Source organism: Sinohyriopsis cumingii, chromosome 3, assembly GCF_028554795.1.
Source record: "Sinohyriopsis cumingii isolate HCF-2022 chromosome 3, ASM2855479v2, whole genome shotgun sequence".
NCBI lineage: Eukaryota > Metazoa > Mollusca > Bivalvia > Unionida > Unionidae > Sinohyriopsis > Sinohyriopsis cumingii.
Window position 1 is genome coordinate 94,521,015 of NC_142963.1, and position 19,981 is coordinate 94,540,995.

The window sequence follows — 19,981 nt, forward strand, 5'->3', positions numbered from 1 at the left end:
AAAGCATTTGTTTAATAGACCAAACATTTTATTGGTCAATTCTAGAGATCCCTGCTTAAATGTGTTTTGGGATGATTTGAACACATCAATGTCAGAAAACATCATATTCGTTGTTATTACCATGTGTCTTGCATAGTGTACTAAATTCATTTTATCTACCTCCTCATTAAACGTGACGCCAGTGTTGCTTGCCTTTGATATGTATGAGAAATGAAATATCAGCAGAACAAAGAACTCTGTAATGTATATATTAACCTATTATGTAGGGAATTTATGAAATGAATACAGAGCATGTTGAAACTTGACCCAAAGAAATTTGCTAATGCTACGCTCATGGTCATCGATAGATCTGGAGAAAACGTATTGCCTCTCTCTTTATGCAAAGGTCACCAGGTCTTACATTCATTTATGAAAATATAAAGAATTATCTAAATAGAATCTGGCTTTATATGCCGCTCTTAGAAGATAAGAAATAAATAAAGAAAAAAGTTATAATTGTTACGTGTTGGAAGTATTAAAAAATGAACGTCTGGAACAACGTGCTATTGTTTATAAATACTGTGCATGACACGAATATGTTAATGACGGCAATGGGGTGACCTGTAAACCATAAGTATACTAGTTCTATGCATGAGAAATATTAAACATAAACACATTAGATATTATTGCTGTATTATCACATTTAATCGATTGATGTAATATGAAAATAATAAGTAATTAATATCTTTAATACGGATAACTTTTAACTTTCATCAGTTCTAATTTGGAAAACGTCCTAAGGTAGGCAACGGTACGATGCTGTGCAATACAGTAATGGGTACACAGTTATAACAAAGAGTGTAGCGATTGTGAGGAGATTTCAAATTCATGATTTTCTTGGAAATTTATATTTTCTGTCCTGGAAATATGGCACGCTTTGCTATTACTAGTGCAAAGAATAGCGTGTGGACTGATGGATGAGCCACTTGGAAAGTGCAGGAGATTTAATTTGCAATCGCATTATTATGTATGATTTAACTGTGAGTGTTTGACAAAGTTGCGGTATTGCACTTGAGAGAGTTTGGAATTTAACAATTTGGTAATTTCTACTAAATCTATCTCATTATAACACTTATCTGTAAGAATTATCATACAGTTTGTCAGTACTGTTTTCTTAGGACGAGATTCACAAACCAAATGTAGCTGAATATCTTGAGTTTCACAAAACATTTCAAAATGAAGTGTTAGAGTTTTTTTAAATTTAAACAATCAACTGTTAATGTAGATAATTATGTGGAAAACTTTGTACTGAAAACGCGTAAGGCCTGTGGCGTAAATGGATCCAAAGGGAAGTATATATATATATATATATATATATATATATATATATATATATATATATATATATATATATATATATATATATATATATATATATATATATTCCCCAAAATTATCATTTTAAAAATTTAACTGAAGTCTAAATTTTCCTAAGATCTAATTGTACAATGTATCATAGATAATTTTTGTATTAACTCATTGCAGGCAAAGGCGTATTATTTTATAGTTTGGTTTGGTACTTTACGGCACAGCAACACAAATAGATTAGTTAGTGCCTATGCCGCTGGGGTAAAGCGTCTTGCCTAAGGACAAACCACGACAGGTCCGATGGTAATACTTTAAACGACATCCTTTCTGTCGTAGGTCCTGCACTAACCGCTTAATCATCGTGGCTTCCAATGAACATTCCATCATCCATAACTATGGCATTAAATTTAAAACAAATAAAGCCTTCTCACGCGATTTCTTTGAAAACATTGATATGTTTCATTATACAAGTGTGGTATAGATAATATTCGCTCTAGAATGACGCAATACATAATCTCAAACCTAGCCTCATTTAAGGGAAGGACTCAAGTCGGCAATTTGTATTTAACTCTAATAATGCCTGTCTTCTGAATTAACAGTGCGTTTATCAAAGTAATTATGTAGAATAAAGATGTATTTCCTCTTGTACGCACACTAATATTCATATACATATAAACACGGTGCACCAAATTTGTTACATTGTTTGACCTAAGCAAAATAAAGATTGTATAATGTATCTTGTACCCATCTGTCTCATATCTTGTACCCTTTTTTATTATGTATTGTACCCATCTGTCTCATATCTTGTACCCTTTTGTCTTATATCTTTTACCCATCTGTCTCATATCTTGTACCCTTTTGTATTATATCTTGTACCCATCTGTCTCATATCTTGTACCCTTCTGTCTCATATCTTGTACCCTTTTGTATTATATCTTGTACCCATCTGTCTCATATCTTGTACCCTTTTGTATTATATCTTGTACCCTTCTGTCTTATATCTTGTACCCTTTTGTCTTATATCTTGTACCCTTCTGTCTTATATCTTGCACCTTTGTATACCATATATGGCAATTCATGTTTTAAGTATGTGAATTAAACATTAGACCAACACCTTTCATTAACAGCATCATCAAAGTTGTTGTTGTAATTGTTATTGTAGGGTTTATCGCCATAGTTCAGCACACGATAGGCTAGGCATGGAGGCAAGTATCAATAATGGAGGAAGAACCCGGAGAAACCCCAGAAAGAACAATCGACCCACGAGAAGCTACTGGCAAGCTTTCTCACGTGCCCACATTGGCCGATCATCTCAAAGTAAGTCAGGGACGACATCCTGTTGAAAATTTGTGCACAGTTTAATCCACCAGTACAAAATTAGTAATTCAACTTTCTCGTTTTCTTAGAGGCGATGAATGGTTGCATTTATCATCGGGAGAGAAGCTTCAACGTTTTCGGTGTATGCTAGATTATTTTCATGGACAATAACATTTCAGTCATTTGTCATTAACAAGAAAAATATTTCACAAGTGAAAACGTCTATATTAAAAGCAGATGGGATACAAACGCTCAACAAGTGCAAATACGATTGAACAATTGAAATATTTATTTTTCATTGTTTTGATAACTTATAGTTTTAATGCTAATTACTTACATTATTTGGCTTTTCCTTCGCTCAATAAAGATATAAGCATTATAAGAAAAACGAACCATTGCAACTATGTTTAAGACACACATACATACATACATACATACATACATACATACATACATACATACATACATACATACATATGGTGGCGCTCTACAGTTTCGTATTTATTTCGTAGTGTTTGATTTTTGATGAAAAGAATTTCCGTTAAGTATCGTCACAATCTTTATGACAACAGCATTGAGCCGTGAAACATCTTCACACTTTTTATGGCGATCTTTATCATCCACTACAATTTGGATTACTGTTTTTTTGTCAATTCCATTTTCATATATACGATTTCTGACCAACATGATCATTGTTCGCCAATACGACCTTGACTGTTTCATGATAGTGGTCAACATGTATTATTGGATTTCAGCAACAGAAAAACAACTTTCATAGTCCTACGGAGCAGTAGAAGAGAAATATCGCTGACACTTGCGGAATAAAACCTGATAAGTATATTGCAGGAGAACAATATGCAATTACTGTTGCTATGTACCCAAATCATCACTGTCTTAAACATAATAATCGGAAATTAACGTATTCAATGATAGATATAAGTATCAAAAGAAACAACTTAAAAATTGCAAACACAGATTTCATAGGGTGGATAAGTAAAGGACTGAACCCATCCCGCGTTATTCAAGTTCTCTTTCTTGGTTTACTTAGCCCAATACAGCTCTTTCAAAATCCGCCCCTTGATAGTACAACGATTAAAAAAATTAGATAGGTGCGTCCTTCTGTAGTAAGCAAATGCTTTTCTAAAGCGGCATGGGTTATCTACGTTTGGAGCATATCAACACGCCTACTACTACTCACGACAATAATAATTCATTCCAGCACATACAAATCGCTAGGCAGTTGATTTTCCTCTAGCACTTTATTTGTGACCTATGACACCTCATAAACAAAATCCCCACTCCAGTTCACTGTTGTTTCTGCGTATTTCTATCGATCCCAGAATTCTCGTCCCAGCTGTCAAACAGGCGCCATTTCTCATGATGGTGTGTCAAAGGGGCCATAATTAATCCCGCCCTGAAATCGATCCCCACTTCATCCCGTCCGACAAGTGCACTTCAGCAGCAGTTTTAATCATGTTTAGGGACTTTGTTCAATCTAAAATGTGTTCACTGAAGCAACGTGGGAAGATAAAAAAAGAAATGTTTGCCCTCAGAAGAAAACGAAATTGGAAAACGAACAGTTCTAACGGATTCGTATTTGTTGTAACCGTATAAATGTCCGTAACATAAAGCTGCATTATTCATATCTAAATCAACAACAGCGGTACAAACATGGTGAACAAAATATCATACACTGACACGTTCTAGTTAGATAATTTCTTACGTTTGAAGAGTAAAACTTTCGTGCGAGAAAGAGTGAAGAGCTACAGTGCCACACGGCAAAAAGAATAAAATTATTAATACAGTTTAGGGTATTAATTTTTGAGGATATATAATTATTTTATTGTCAGATAAAAAGTTTAAATGGCATTTAAAGCATCTCTATTCCAAGTAAAGAGTTGTGATGTTTGAACTGAATATTTTGGTGCACAATACTTAGTAATAGTGAAAGGCACAATTATTTTAACAAAATTAAAAAACAGTTACCAACGTTTCGAACTAATTGTGACGCGTGGGTGGTGGTGGAGAATCTACGAACAAAAGGTGAATAATGGCAAGCAAAAGGAAAAATAATTAAAACAATGGTCATGAAATGAATAAATTACGTGTCTAATTTGGCTGGTGGCAGGTTAGATTAAACATTTTTATTACAATAATCAAAGTTGGAACTATTCGTGCAATTTCTCATTCATCTTGCAGAGAACATGTCCATATGGCAGTTCATCTATAGACATAAATTTGTAAATTCAATTCTATAAGTTATATATTCATTCATTTTATTAATATAAAAGGATGCATATAACTGATATTCTTTTGAATAGTTGACATGCAAACCTTTATCCTTGTGCAAATATGTACTTTCGACATTAATCGATGTTTACTGACGTAAATAGGACTGATATTTCCGTTAGTTCTAAAACTTCACATGAAGTCTGCAAACATACGCAAATTATTTGATTAAAAATGAGGTCCATATTAAAATCAGCTTTGACATATCAAAGCTTTATATATTGTTGAATATACAAATATTCTTCAAATTTCCAATAATGTCAATATTTATTAATCTCATGTCAAAAGTAAACAAACATTATTTAAATAGTTCAATGAATAATTTAAAATATAATCCAATACCATGAACGTATATTATTTTCGCGACTATTTTAATTTTAGGCAATGGCTTGAATCATGGAACTAAACGGGATCAAAGAAAACGTTTATTGGCACCTCGACCAACGTAGACATTGACTACGTACACAATGGTCTCGCATTTATTATTGACTCCTTGCGGGAGCCGACAGGTGTTGGGCTTTGCTGAAACCACGGGTCTATTGATGTAACAAAAACAATCAACTTAATTGCCAATTGCTGTATTTGTTGTTTGAGATAAATATAGAAAAAGCAAATTGGTTTCTAAAAGAATATTTGAACGCTTGTACCCTTAATAGGCTGTTATTACGACGCTAAAGATTAACTTGGATTCTAGCATCGTAAAGATGGCCGGAAATGTGAAAGTAATTGCTGTTAAAATTAAATGATAAGAACGCCAGCAATATTTATCGAAAAGGCATTAATTTGCAGAATGAAAAACAAATTTACTCAACCAACTGCCAAACAGTATGCACTCGAGTCCTTCAACTGACTGCGGTCAATTCAAATATGCAACGGCAATAGTGTTATGTTTTACATGAATCCTATATTCAAATAATGTCAAATTCAGTTAAACAAATTGTTCATTAAAATTATAAACATTACATATGAAAAAATATCCTTTCTTCATCAATGCGAAAGATAATAACGTCTCAGAAGATCTAGGTATATTCTTGTCTCCTCAAGTTATCAATAGAACGAACTGTGTAGTCTGTGGTGTGGGACATCACGTGACAATATTTCGGATTATGTGCTTGTTGCTTGTTGCCTCAAGGGATCAGTACAATGAAGATTGTATATGTGAGCACATCGTTATGGGTCCAAGTTTGTCGGTTCAGGTCATGTATGCAACGAAGAATATATATTCTTATGTGTGGTCACACCAATTTACAATAGGTCTACGCTTCAACTCATGAGTACATCGAACATTGTGACGATATGTCGGCATTTACTAAATTATTTTCTTTTTTTGTGGTGGTGGCGGCTTCTCAAATAATGGTAACTATCTACAGCATAGTTTTTATTTTTAAGGCTTTTTATTGATAGTGTATTGGTTATTTTCGGAAGTTTACAAATCTGTAAAAATGACATTATTGTACAGCAGATTTCGGCTTAACATACACCTTGTAAGTTGCCTTGTAGCATGCACGGTTTATCCTCTTCCTTTTATCCTTTATCCGACTGAGCGTGACGTACCGTTTTACGCATTCAGTACAAGTATCAAAATGCGTACAGTATATGAACTGCTTACAGTATTCCGGAAATAACTTTTGCAAGCAGCTCAAGCTCAACCCATAACTCGTCTATGATACTTCCGGTTCAACAATGTCATGGACATCTCGAAGTCTTCGAGAAAGACTAAATTTTTTATACAAAAACTGATATCATGTGATTCTAGTTTTATTCTAAATAAAGTTATAGGATGTAAAACAGTTTGGGACTCTGAAGTTGAGCTTGAGTTCCTTGCTCAAGACATTTTATGAATACGGATCTCGATCTGTATGCACATAAAGCAACAAAAAATACTGGAGTCACACTGCTCACGTAAGTAGGATGGCCAACTGAAACACTAAGTTAAGGGTGAATTATAGGACAACATCCCGCATCCTTTTGTAATATCCCTATGTCATTTTGGATGCTAAATGTTTCTACAGTCCAAATGTTGTCACTTTTCCAATGCGATAATTTTTGAAAAACATCGTGTACTAAACAGCATAATGCAGTTCAAATTAGTTGCTACCTTATAAACCATTGTAAAGAAGACAAGTCAGCTCTGTTCCAGTTTAAAAATATGATTTTTGCTTTTCTCAATATCTAGCCACTTGTTAGTGTTAGTGGAGGGTTTAACTTTATAACATTTATAATAGAAGTTATGGAATATTTATGTGGGATATTCTTATGTATTGTGAATGTATACATACTGGGCTATATTTCAGAACTTATATCAGGATGTTACGTTTGTTGTTTTGCTTGTTCCCCGCCCCCCCCCCCCAAAAAAAAAAAAAAATTAGAAAAAACAAGTTCCTAACATTAGAACTGTCTCAACTCTACACATTCTTGGTGACTCGCTGGAATTATTCCTGTCATCAATTTTCAGTATTAATACAAATTTTAAGCTATCTCAATTTTTTTGTCTCCTCTGGGATTTCCAAGATATGCAAAACGTATAAAAGAATACAGGGAAATAAACAAACATAGCTACATTGGCAACAATCATGCTATGTATGCAAATACAGATATGATTTCACCTTAAAATGACCAGTTTAAGATATGATTTTCTTACAAGGTTAAGAATTCATGTACGTATATGAAAGTAGCTAGTTCATGTAACAACAGACAACAGCTTTACTAATCAGGCAGCCCCAACTTCACTTGCACTAATTTGCTCCAGTATCAATATCACTGAAAATTTGCATAAAAAGACAAGGTTTTATAGAATTCAATGAGATTCTATGATTTTCGGCAATAAATATAAGAATTCAAAATAGTGACATTGCAGCATTAAAAATGTATCAGAATATTATAAGTTTATGTTCGACTCTACCGTATCTAAATTAGGCCTACCGTATGGAAAAATTAGGCGTACCGTATCAAAAAATTAGGCGTACCGTATCAAAAAGTAGGCGTACCGTATCAAATTCAATATCTATTGTAATTTTATATTCTGCTTTAACCTTTCCTCGTGATACTGTGTAGACATCCTCAAGGGAAATGGAGGGGGTGGGGCAGAATAATGAACTCTGTCTCTCTCTCTCTCAAATAATAGACTAAAGGTATGTTTACTAATTTAGGGGTGAGAAATTTAATATTCGTGCTGGAAGTTATACAGGGAGGAAACAAATCAACACTAATGAGCAAGCTAGATTATTCCATCAGAAGCATCTTTTCTGCAGTCACAACTGAAACGTCAATAACGCTACACACACACACACACACACACACACACACACACACACATATATATATAATTTGCACTAATCAAAATTAAAGCTATATACCTTTCCCCCATGACTTTGTCGTCACTATACGCGCACGCACACGAAACTGCGAACATAACCAACAGGTGTCCCTGCATGAAGAAGTCAGGAATACAGCCACTGGCCATTGTCATGATTTACACCAACTCTCGTGTGACCTTTATCATTGGAAAGGTATTACAGACACAAAGCTTTGACTTTGTAAGTGCGCAAAAATATATTTATACTTGGCATTGATCAACCCAGAAACCTGTGTTCGCTTGTGTTGATATGTGTCCTCAATCAGCACATGTATATATTGTTTCCATTGTTCGATTGCTGCCAGTCAGCTCTGGTGTTCCATACTGTAAAAAACTGTACGTATAATTCGGTCGGTCACTGAGTAGCCAAAGAGCAATTTTGCACAATTCTATGATGTGTCTGCATTCAAGAATCTGAACAATTCCTTCGCGATAATTTCCTGGTCTCGATGCAGAATTAGGTGGGACTGTAGTGCACACGTTGATTTATGGGTAACAGAACATTATATTATATGCAATGGCAACCACTGACTTAACTTTTGTTCCAACCAACTACCTTACTTACCAACAACTGCCTAATCTAATGGCGGCGTGGAAGAAGGCGCTGATGTTTGCTGGTGTCTCGAAGATTCTCGCCCCAATTCCCTACGAACCTTGCAGGTATGCAACAACCACAGCGCTAAACGCATTTGCCCCGCTGTGGTCATTTCGTATTTTGGTTGGCGCGAGCGATTGGGTTTTGTGTATTTTGTATATGCGAATGTTCTGCCATGTTTTTCCAAGTCCCATGGGCATTCCCTTCCTATTTCGTCCCTACAAAAGCAATCGTCCAATCTTACTTCTTTGTGCGTATAGCGCGTTACTCACGCGGTTTACATCGGATAGGTGCTGGACACACACCCAACTCGAGCTTGAGAAAGTAGAAACCGTACACTGGAATCTTTTCTTCATTTGTTTTTCCCTATCGCATGTGAATGGCTGTAAAATTAGGATTTAGCTGGATGTGCCACGAACCATAGACTTTACATATCTGTGACGGATATATTTATCTTCTTCGACGTCGCGACAATTTTGGTACAGTTCGTGTTAGGTGGTGCTTCGACCATTCTTATTTGAACATCCGATGTTTCTCAGGTTTTTTTCTTTTGAGACCAGCTGTTGTGTTTCTGTATCAAAGGCTTGTTCGGCTTCTTAAACAAACCTGCATATATCCCCCCGTTCCTGGTCGTTTGATATTGCTAGTTTGTCCAGAATAGTTCCCCACCCTCGTTATTATAGTGTATTATGTCTTTTTAATTTGTAGTATTTGTCATCTTTTCTTAGTGGTCATATGTTATGTACATTTTTATTTTGTAATTGACCTCAATTCAATGTGTACATGGCTAGAGACATTGATATATTAACAAAATAATACTTAGCAAACTTTTCTCTATGAATGTGGAGTACTTATTCAGATCATTATTACTTAAAACATGTTTATCTTACACTGATTATGATATTACAATTACCCCATGCAAAACCTGGTCTACCTCATGTTCACCATGTTTTTTATTATAATTTTAGCAACCATATTTTATCATGTTCACAAAGAATTTTCTACAAATGAACTTTTGTCTATCATCTTAGTTCTACTATTGTGTCTTAGATTTTTTATGTATAATATTGTTTACTTGAGAAATGATTCATTCTTGCCTTAACAACTTGAAGCAGAATCAATTGTTTTTCAATTTTCTTTTGGACGGGTTTGTTTATTATAATTATTATTCACTGGAAATACAAAGTGGTCATCTATAATATTCTTGGACTGGCAAATTAATTTGCAATTATAGTGAATTCAGACAAGAACATTTTTGGATTATAATATTGTGATACATCAAAATACTCTTATCATATCGCCACAATCCAGGCTGTTGGCAATTGATCTCGTTCGCGACTGCATGCACATCAACCTGCTCATTATATGAATTTAAATGGAATACCAATGGCATTCATATGGAACTTTCTACATTTGGTCCTGTGATAAAACGTTTATGACTAATAGGCATTTAATTCACAATACTTTAAGTTCTTTTCAAATGCTTTCTTTGAATTCTAGAGAAATAAATTATGTGCTTAATTTTACAAAACTTGTTGGTGTTCGCTCTTTTCTTTTTCATATTTGAAGACCATAGATTCTTAACAATAGTACAAGCGTTGTCAATGGAATGTTATCAAGAAACGCCAGGTTGGATGCGCATATACAATGTAGAAGATCGACGATCTGTGCCTTTTTTGTCCTTATCATTTACGAAATATTTTCTCTAAAACTCTAAAATAGCGTCTGGACCTTTCGTGACCAGACTGTGCAGCAGTGCTTTCCTTGCTTCTCCGAGTCTGCAAGGTTGTTTGGAAGAATATATCAACTTTGTTACTTTCTCTTGTTTGGACAATGCATCATGTATTCATCTCGAGAGTGTATTCGAAGATTCTTTTGTATTCTTTGTGTGGAATCTGGATCTGATCCAAGTTTTCTATCTCATTCATTCGTCGCAGTCGAGATTTAAAAAGTATTTTCATTTTTCCAACTACCTCGCGTTTGTGATACAGCAGAGAGATCTTTTGGTCCGTCGACAAATCTTCTGAGGTTGTACAACACACACTGCCTTTTAGTGTATACGATGTGTTTGTGGAGAAAGTATACACTTGCATCGTGTAAGAACATGTGAAGATCGAAGAGTGGCTGAAAATGTGTGCGACCCTAGTACCTTTCCAAATCTTCAGCCTGTCTATATCTGGTACTAGATTATTCTCGTACGTGTTTCTTGAGCATGCAAAGTAATGCCGATTTCGCGCACGGAGACCTATGCTGAGAAAAGTGGCATATACGGATTATTACGTTTTGTGTTTGTACCTGCGATGAGTTTTGTATGGTTGTCTCTTTTTCCATACATGGACTACAATATTTCACCATTTTTTATTATTTTTTATTATTTTATTTTTTAAAATTTTTTTATATAGTAGAGCGAAGTTTGCAACGTTACTGTTGGCTTCGATGAATATTGTCTTGGGGTTTTGGCATTCGTAGTGCCTGGTGTGCGGGGCATAGGTGGATAGTGTATAAATACTTGTTGGTCGAAAATTGGCTTCAGTCGGTGCGACAAAAGTGTGATAGCCCCAAATTAGGACAGCTTCGTCACTTTTTGTACTCTTACCAAGACCAAGTCAAGAGTAGTCGAAGGCTTTAACCTTGATCATTAAAGAAGAAATAAATTCTGGTATATAATTGCTCCCTAGCATTCTGAAAATAAAAACAGGAAAAACAAAAATTTTCTAGCGATTCAATAACTTTTTATTGAAGGGTGAAGAGTAAGACTCTGCCATTTTAATTGACAGTTAGTTACTGGAAAATTCAATATTTTTGTCCTGAACCTGCTTCAGATACTGAAAATATACCAGATTCTGAGTTCCGTGTTTCAATCATTAATCAATTATTTTGTGACCATACTAGTAGAAATTAGTCAAACCATTTCACATTTGTCAATAAACAGACAATGAAATCAATTGTTAAATGACAACTTATTCAAGGTAAAGAATTTCTAAACGAAAGCAAATAAAATTGATTAATTAAGATAATTAGAAAATAAGAATGGAGCAAACGATGCAGATTCGAGGAAACAAAGAGGAAAGTGGTATGATAAAGTCAAGTGCAAAATGGATGGAAGAGGGACAAAAACTCTCAAAAGAATTTTGTAATTATGAAAATTTGCGTTACATCACCAAACTATGCTTGATTTAAAAAATGGAAGCGTAACAGGAAGTCAAGAGGATATTTTGAGGAAGCAAATATGAATTAGAATTTATACTCATTTGAACATGTTGATCCAGTCACATTGTAGTCTCTGTTAAATTATGCAGATATTCCCTGATTGGATAAAGAAACACATGGGCAGATATATTCAGTTGGACAATCAACAAATATGAGTAGATATCCCTTAATTGGACAATCCACAAATATGAGTAGATATCCCTTAATTGGACAATCCACAAATATGAGTAGATATCCCTTAATTGGACAATCCACAAATATGAGTAGATATCCCTTAATTGGACAATCCACAAATATGAGTAGATATACCTTAATTGGACAATCCATAAATATGAGTAGATATCCCTTAATTGGACAATCCACAAATATGAGTAGATATCCCTTAATTGGACAATCCACAAATATGAGTAGATATCCCTTACTTGGACAATCCACAAATATGAGCAGATATCCCTTAATTGGACAATCCACAAATATGAGTAGATATACCTTAATTGGACAATACACAAATATTTTGCTGCTTAAGTCATCAATTTGTTTTACTAAATCAGCGAATTATAACACATTAAAAGCAAGGGATCAATACTTGCAATGGGAAATGAAGGACAATATTTTACCCTATGCAATAAATGCCCACCAAACATGCTTTATTAAAGACATATGCTAGAGTAGCCTATATGATCCCATGTTCTATACAAACAAGTATAACAAACCTCATATAATGTTTTAAATAGATTTTGGGAAAGCATTCGATTATTCAAACATATAGTGTTAGACCTATTCAAACTAAGTATTACTGTTAAAAAATAGATGCAACTGCCAAGTTCCATCAGTGTTCAGAATTATATAAAAACAAACGCATTTGACAGGCCCATACTCTTTCCCTTTCCATTGTTGCGATATATATGCAGTGATTTTGGTCGATATAATCATAAAAATATCCAATATAAAAAGTATTAAGGCAAAAACAATATATCATGTAGTATCACAATATACTAAGGACACATGACTAACTCTAGATGGCGGTGACAACGCTCATAAGTCCGCATTGTATGTTATATGTCAATATGTGAAGTTTTCCGGACATGCTATAAAACTGAAAATCCCTAAGCAATTTGGTATGGGAATAGTGCATGATGAAAAATCAGATACTACCAAAAATGTAATTTGCATCCTGCCTTTATTAAATTATAATTTATAAGCATATCATTTTTATTTCATTTTTATTATACGATAGAGCCCTAATAGGATTAGTGAATCAGAAAAATAACTTTATTTCTCGAATGGTCGCGAAGATCACTCACACATTTGGGAAACAACAGTAATAACAAGTTTAGCACTACCTAAATTAACTCATTGTTTTACTTACATTACCAAACTCTCCTCAAAGCGTGTTACGAGAATTAAAGTCACTTTCCCATAAATTTTTTGAAAAGGATCAATTGCAAAATGTAAATTAAAAGATTAAAAGATTACAAAGAATGAAGTACGAAAGGGTATAAGATGTTCATGATTCGATTAAACTTACCTGGTTAAGACGTTTTTATAACATGAATCAAAATGGAAACAAATATTGGTAGATTACTCCCCTTATGTCAATATTTGTTTTCCTTTTTGCAGTTGAACTTCATTAGAATTATGTAAACAAATCAACGAATTCCAGGTGGCTTTTTCTGTTGTTTATTCTCAATTATTGGGAAACGTTTACGTGTGTAACAAACATGATCTTGACCAGCTATACAATGGTACAATCTAAACATTACAATAGGAAACATTGGTATCTTTTATCGGCGTTAGTCTAACAAACATGATCTTGACCAGCTATACAATGGTACAATCTAAACATTACAATAGGAAACATTGGTATCTTTTATCGGCGTTAGTCTAACAAACATGATCTTGACCAGCTATACAATGGTACAATCTAAACATTACAATAGGAAACATTGGTATCTTTTATCGGCGTTAGTCTAACAAACATGATCTTGACCAGCTATACAATGGTACAATCTAAACATTACAATAGGAAACATTGGTATCTTTTATCGGCGTTAGTCTAACAAACATGATCTTGACCAGCTATACAATGGTACAATCTAAACATTACAATAGGAAACATTGGTATCTTTTATCGGCGTTAGTCTAACAAACATGATCTTGACCAGCTATACAATGGTACAATCTAAACATTACAATAGGAAACATTGGTATCTTTTATCGGCGTTAGTCTAAGTGTATTTTAACAATTTATAAATGAAGACTGTTCTTAGGATCAATTAAATAATTTACAAATAAGTTTTATGTTCAATTAAATGTTTTTCAGTGTACTGAATTCTGTTACATTTTACTGGTATAAAGTTATTTCGACTCTCTGGTCTCAAACTAACTAACAAAAAAAAAGAGTTAAAGCCAACAAATTATGTGAAATTCAAAATATTATTGATTTCTATAAAATACTGATGAAACATTCAAATTAACTCATAGTATGTTGAATGAAATCAAAAATAGTCAAGCAAATTTGATAACAAGTCCTAAATTTTCGGATATTCCAAAAGAGTTCCAGTGGTATTCCGAATGAAGTTCAATATATTGTGCTGACGTGCCAGTAGTCTTTATGCATCAAAATCATATAATAATCATATAATCCAAAACTATCTTTAAATGGATTCACAGTACAGCCAAAGCAACTACTGAATCCTAAAGTCTGAGAACTTTGTAATTCCAATGCATAATTGAAATAAATAAATTAAATCCTCTCAAGTTAAACATAACTATGCTACTAAAAGAAGGCTTATGTTTATTTCAGGAATGACTAATTTGCAGTAAATAATTCCTTTTATTAGAAAAAAGCTAACACGTAATACGGATGAGAGTCGAATAATGATTGTGAAATCACTCTACCATTTTCAACAAAGTCAAGTCCTTTAGCAGCTAGCAAATCAAGAATTAGATCACATGTTTTTGAAAGGGAAATCCCATTGAATTTGTCATTAAGGTTTCTACTACAGCTTGCATGGTTAAAAAGCCACAATAACATGTTCACTCAAAGGATATGACCTACCTTATCCTAAAGTACAAACCCACTATCTTGATGCTATGTAATATGTTAACTAAAATGACCCTATTTATAAAGTATAAACCCGCAATTATAATGAAAATTAGTATTTGATATGTTATTTATTAAATGACCATTACAATCTATAATGATGCAACTTAGCACACATAAGATAGATACACGTAACAAAGGTAACATATATTATAAAAGAAGCGCACATTTAGTAACTGTGAGACTGTGTTTACGGTCGAATGGTGATTTGAAGTTAATAATATGGAAGCTAAGAGGATTCAGTTTTATGATTAGCTATGTAGGATCACAAAATGTCCACAATCAATAGCCTTCCAGCTTTAAACTTTGACACAACATGTCAACAATCAATAGCCTTCCAGCTTTAAACTTTGACACAAAATGTTAACAATCATTAGCCTTCCCGTTTTAAACTTTGACATAAAATGATTTTGTTTGTAAAATAAGATAGGAAAACTTGATTACAATTGTGTTGCCTTTGCAAAAATACAACGGAAACTGTTAACCATAAACTTCGTGATTGGATAGTACCTAGCAGGCTTCTACGTGATACTTTGGATTAAGAACGAGAGTCACCATCAATCTAATATGATTCATACAAAAGGAAAATAATTAAAATGGAGTCCCTCATGAAAAAGAATTAGAGAATACTATCAATTGAACTATGTTGTCACTGAAGCAGCATATCTTATCGATATGATTTAATTTTAATAAATTACCCAAACGTTTCTCATTTTAGCACGTTGTTCATCACGTATTTTTCCAATCCGATGAACTACCCAACGTTTCTCATTTTAAGAAGTAATACATGTTGTGAACTATCACAAATTTATCAGCTTAACAAGTAATTCACATTGTATTTCTGTCAGATTTACTACCCAATGTTTATCAGCTTAAGAAGTAATACTTATTGTGTTTCCTAACAGATGAACTCAATGTTTCTTAGCTTACGAAGTAATAAATATTATTTTCCAATAGATGAACCCAGTGTTTCTCAGCTTATGAAGTAATAAATATTGTGTTTCCCAATGGATGAACTACCCATGTTTCTCGTTTTAAGAATTATAGGTTACTGCAATTGTATGGGAAAATATGAACGATTGTTTTGGATGGAATACTGCACGATCTTGGGAGTCATTATATCCATCCGACAAAACGAGTTCATATTTTCCCATACAAATGCAGTAACCTTTTTATTATATGCTCATTTTTTTAAAAATTCTACCTAAGGCTTAATTATATAAACAAAATACACTACAAGAAACAACGTAAATGAATGTATGCCGTATTCCAAACTAAATACACAAGCGCAGATTTATCGTTACACAACAACATTATTATTGCGCACATAACTCCGCCCAGATAAATTTGAACTTAGTCGTGCGCTCGACATAACTTTCGAAAGAAAATGGTGTGTCTAGTTAAAATTGAAATTTGGAGTCATATTGTGAATGAATGCGTATTGCAACAACTTTTCCATTTGATCTGGAATGAATAGATTTTGGTATTTATTTTCGATTCTACGAAAGATCGTGATTATGGACTAGATTCATCTGTGCAAATTGTACATGAAATACATCGGATTGAAGCAGCGCGGGAGAAGCATGTTTACATCTGCAAGTGTGTTTGTTCTGTCCTTGACTATTTGAAATCATAATGTGGGAAAAATATGAAGTGTTTCAATTGCAATTATCAAAAAGACGCTATTGAATTTAATGTTTATTACATTTCGAGTACAGTAAGGAGGATGCAGTTGCACTTGGAATATAGTCGAAATTAAAGTACAATTTCGAAGTGTGCAATCAAGCTTGAGAACTCATGAAATGGCTCATGTACTTGGGATTTGCAGAACTAAGACAGTACATTTTGAGGAAATTCAGAATGTAAAACTGTAAGTATATTTTTTACCATTCTTATTACCAGCTAAAGGAGGCAGTTTATGCCTTTATAGCTTGAATGTTATTTGTAGGTACCAAACAATTTTATGAAATCTGGCGTCTATCGCCAAGATCCGAAACATTGTATCAAAGTAGCTGGTATTTGGCAGTCCACTAAACATCTGCTTTAGTTCTTTCAGAAACAAATTTAATCAACCAAAACGTATTGCGCCTAGTATGCGAGTGTACATGATTTCTTTATAAAGTAGTTCCGAATACACTATTGGGCACACGTGTCCTGCGCGTGGGTGCAATATGAAGGTGTGCAATATCGTAAAATACTGAACGATTCTGATAATGTAAAGTTAACGTAGAAAATAATTGAGCATATAATAGGTAATATATGTTGAGTTTCATGTAGATGAACCACCCATGTTTATCGTTTTAAGAAGTAATCTATATTGGGTTTCTTATCAGATAAACTACCCATGTATCTCGTTTTAAGAACGATACATATTGGGTTTCCTGTCCAATAAAGTACCCATGTTCCTCATTTTAAGAACTAATATATAAGGGGTCTCCCAAAAGATGAACTACCCATATTTCTCGTTTTAAGAAGAAATACATATTGTGTTTCCTAACAGATGAACTACCCATGTTTCTCGTTTTAAGAAATCATACAAATTGGTTTTACTATAAGGTAAACTAACCATGTTTCTCGTTTTAAGGAGTAATACATACTATGTTTTTTTAACAATGTTTCTCAGCTTAAGAAGTAATACATAGTATTTCCTAGCAAATGAACTACCCATGTGCTACCCAATGTTTTTCAACTTTTAGAAGTAATACATATTGTTTTAAGAAGTAATATGTATTGTGTTTCCAAACAGATGAACTACCCATATTTCTCGTTTCAAGATGAAATACATAATATATTTATGTCGAATGATCTAACATTGTTTCTCGTTTTAAGGAGTAATACATATTGTGTTTCCTAACATATGAACTACCCAATGTTTATCAGTTTAAGAAGTAATACATATTGTATTTCCGAACAGACGTACTACCCATGTACTACACAATGTTTTTCAACTTAAGAAGTAATACATAATGTTTTAAGCAGCAATATCTATTGTGTTTTCTAACAGATGAACTACCCATTTTTCTCATTTTAAGAAGTAATACATATTGGACTTCCTATCAGATAAAGTACCCATATTTCTCGTTTAAAAAGTAATACATGTCGAGTTTCGTATCTGATAAACTAACCATGTTTATCGTTTCAAGAAATAATGTATATTGCGTTTCCTATGGATGAGCTACACATATTTCTTGTTTAAGACGTAATACATATTGTATTTATGCCAGCTGAACTACCATTGTTTCTCGTTTTAAGTAGAAATAGAGACTGTATTTCCTATCAGATGAGATACACATGTTTCTCGTTTCAAGAAGTAATATTTATTGGGTTTCCTATCATACAAGTGATCTGTTTATTTATGTCAATAATAATAGGGAAAATATTGATTTGTACAGAAGGTTATTTCATTTAGTATTATATGACTGTCTGATGTATGTATGTATGTGTGTGTGTGTGTGTGTGTGTGCGTGTGTGCGTGCGTGCGTGCGTGCGTGCATGTATGTATGTATGTACGTACGACTGTCTGATGTATGTATGCATGTGTGTGTGTATGTGTATGAATGTATGGATGGATGGATGTATGTATGCATGCATGGATGGATTGATGGATGTACGCTAGACAGGAGAAAATGAAGAATGGTACAAAGTTATTTTTAAAGCATAATGTAACTCCCTATATTAATCGAATGTATATTTACAAAGGTCTCGTTATAGTTATGACGTCATGAGTCTTGTATACCCTGACTGTTTTCGGCTTGAACGTTTTAAATTGTTGTGTTGCATTGTGGATCCCTAGGACGAACAAATGAGAGGCAGAATCTGACGTTGAATAATGATCAGGGAGAGCTAGGTTTATGTTCTTCGTTTTTTACATGATTTCCAGATGCATTTCTCTGCTAGGATTAGATGTGTGCTATATTCAGCAAAAGCAGTGGTACAAAGATATATGACATAGGAAAGTGGTCTGTGATTGCAGTTAGAAGATACCATCCAAAGGAATCATTTTTCTTAGGTTTACCTTAGTATTATCACATTCTAAGCCATTACTTAAAATCCAGAGATTATGCAATTAAAGTTTTACAAACACGGAAACCTCCTCCAGCTAATGGAACTATACCAGGCTATACCACGACTGACGCTTTCATAATCGACGTGTAAAGCTAAACAGCCATGGAACCTCATTCAAGTTTGATTTGGTGGAGGATAACATTTTTTAGAAGCCAAAGAGTGGACCCTTTTGCAAAATGTTGGTTTATAAATTAATGGACACTTGATTTTTTGCTGAAAAGACTCATTTGTGATGTTCGTTACATGAAGAAATTATATAAAGGAGACCACAAGTAATATGATTTTTACCAAAAGTACTTTCTGAAACATGTTGGTTAAATGTTGTTTTAATGAGTCAAAATTACCAGGGTAAACGTCTAGAGTTACTGATGTGGCCTTCTGCATTTATACATGCAAAAAGATCAGAGTTTTCGCTTCTAGTTGGAAATAATAGGATGCAGAAGTTTCATGATGTAGGTGTACCTAAGTATTATAGAGATTTAGGACTTTGCACAAAGTATATATATATATATATATATATATATATATATATATATATATATATATATATATATATATATATATATATATATATAGTTTTACCCTTGATGTCTTAGTACTAAAAGCTTTCTATTACGGCTAGTACGTGTATCCTTAGGAACACTGAATGATTGATCTTCAACGTTCATAGGCTTTTCAGAACAAATGATCTCGCCAA

General features: G+C 33.6%; 1 protein-coding gene across 1 annotated transcript in view; it reads left to right on the forward strand.

Annotated features, from left to right (window-relative positions):
- The first annotated feature begins 11,933 nt into the window (after positions 1-11,933).
- LOC149803317 (choline O-acetyltransferase-like) overlaps positions 11,934-19,981 on the forward strand; it is an 86,035-nt gene continuing 77,987 nt past the window's right edge. Inside the window, 1 exon segment of the mRNA XM_089953914.1 lies at positions 11,934-11,976. Coding sequence (XP_089810040.1) covers positions 11,934-11,976 — 43 coding nt within the window.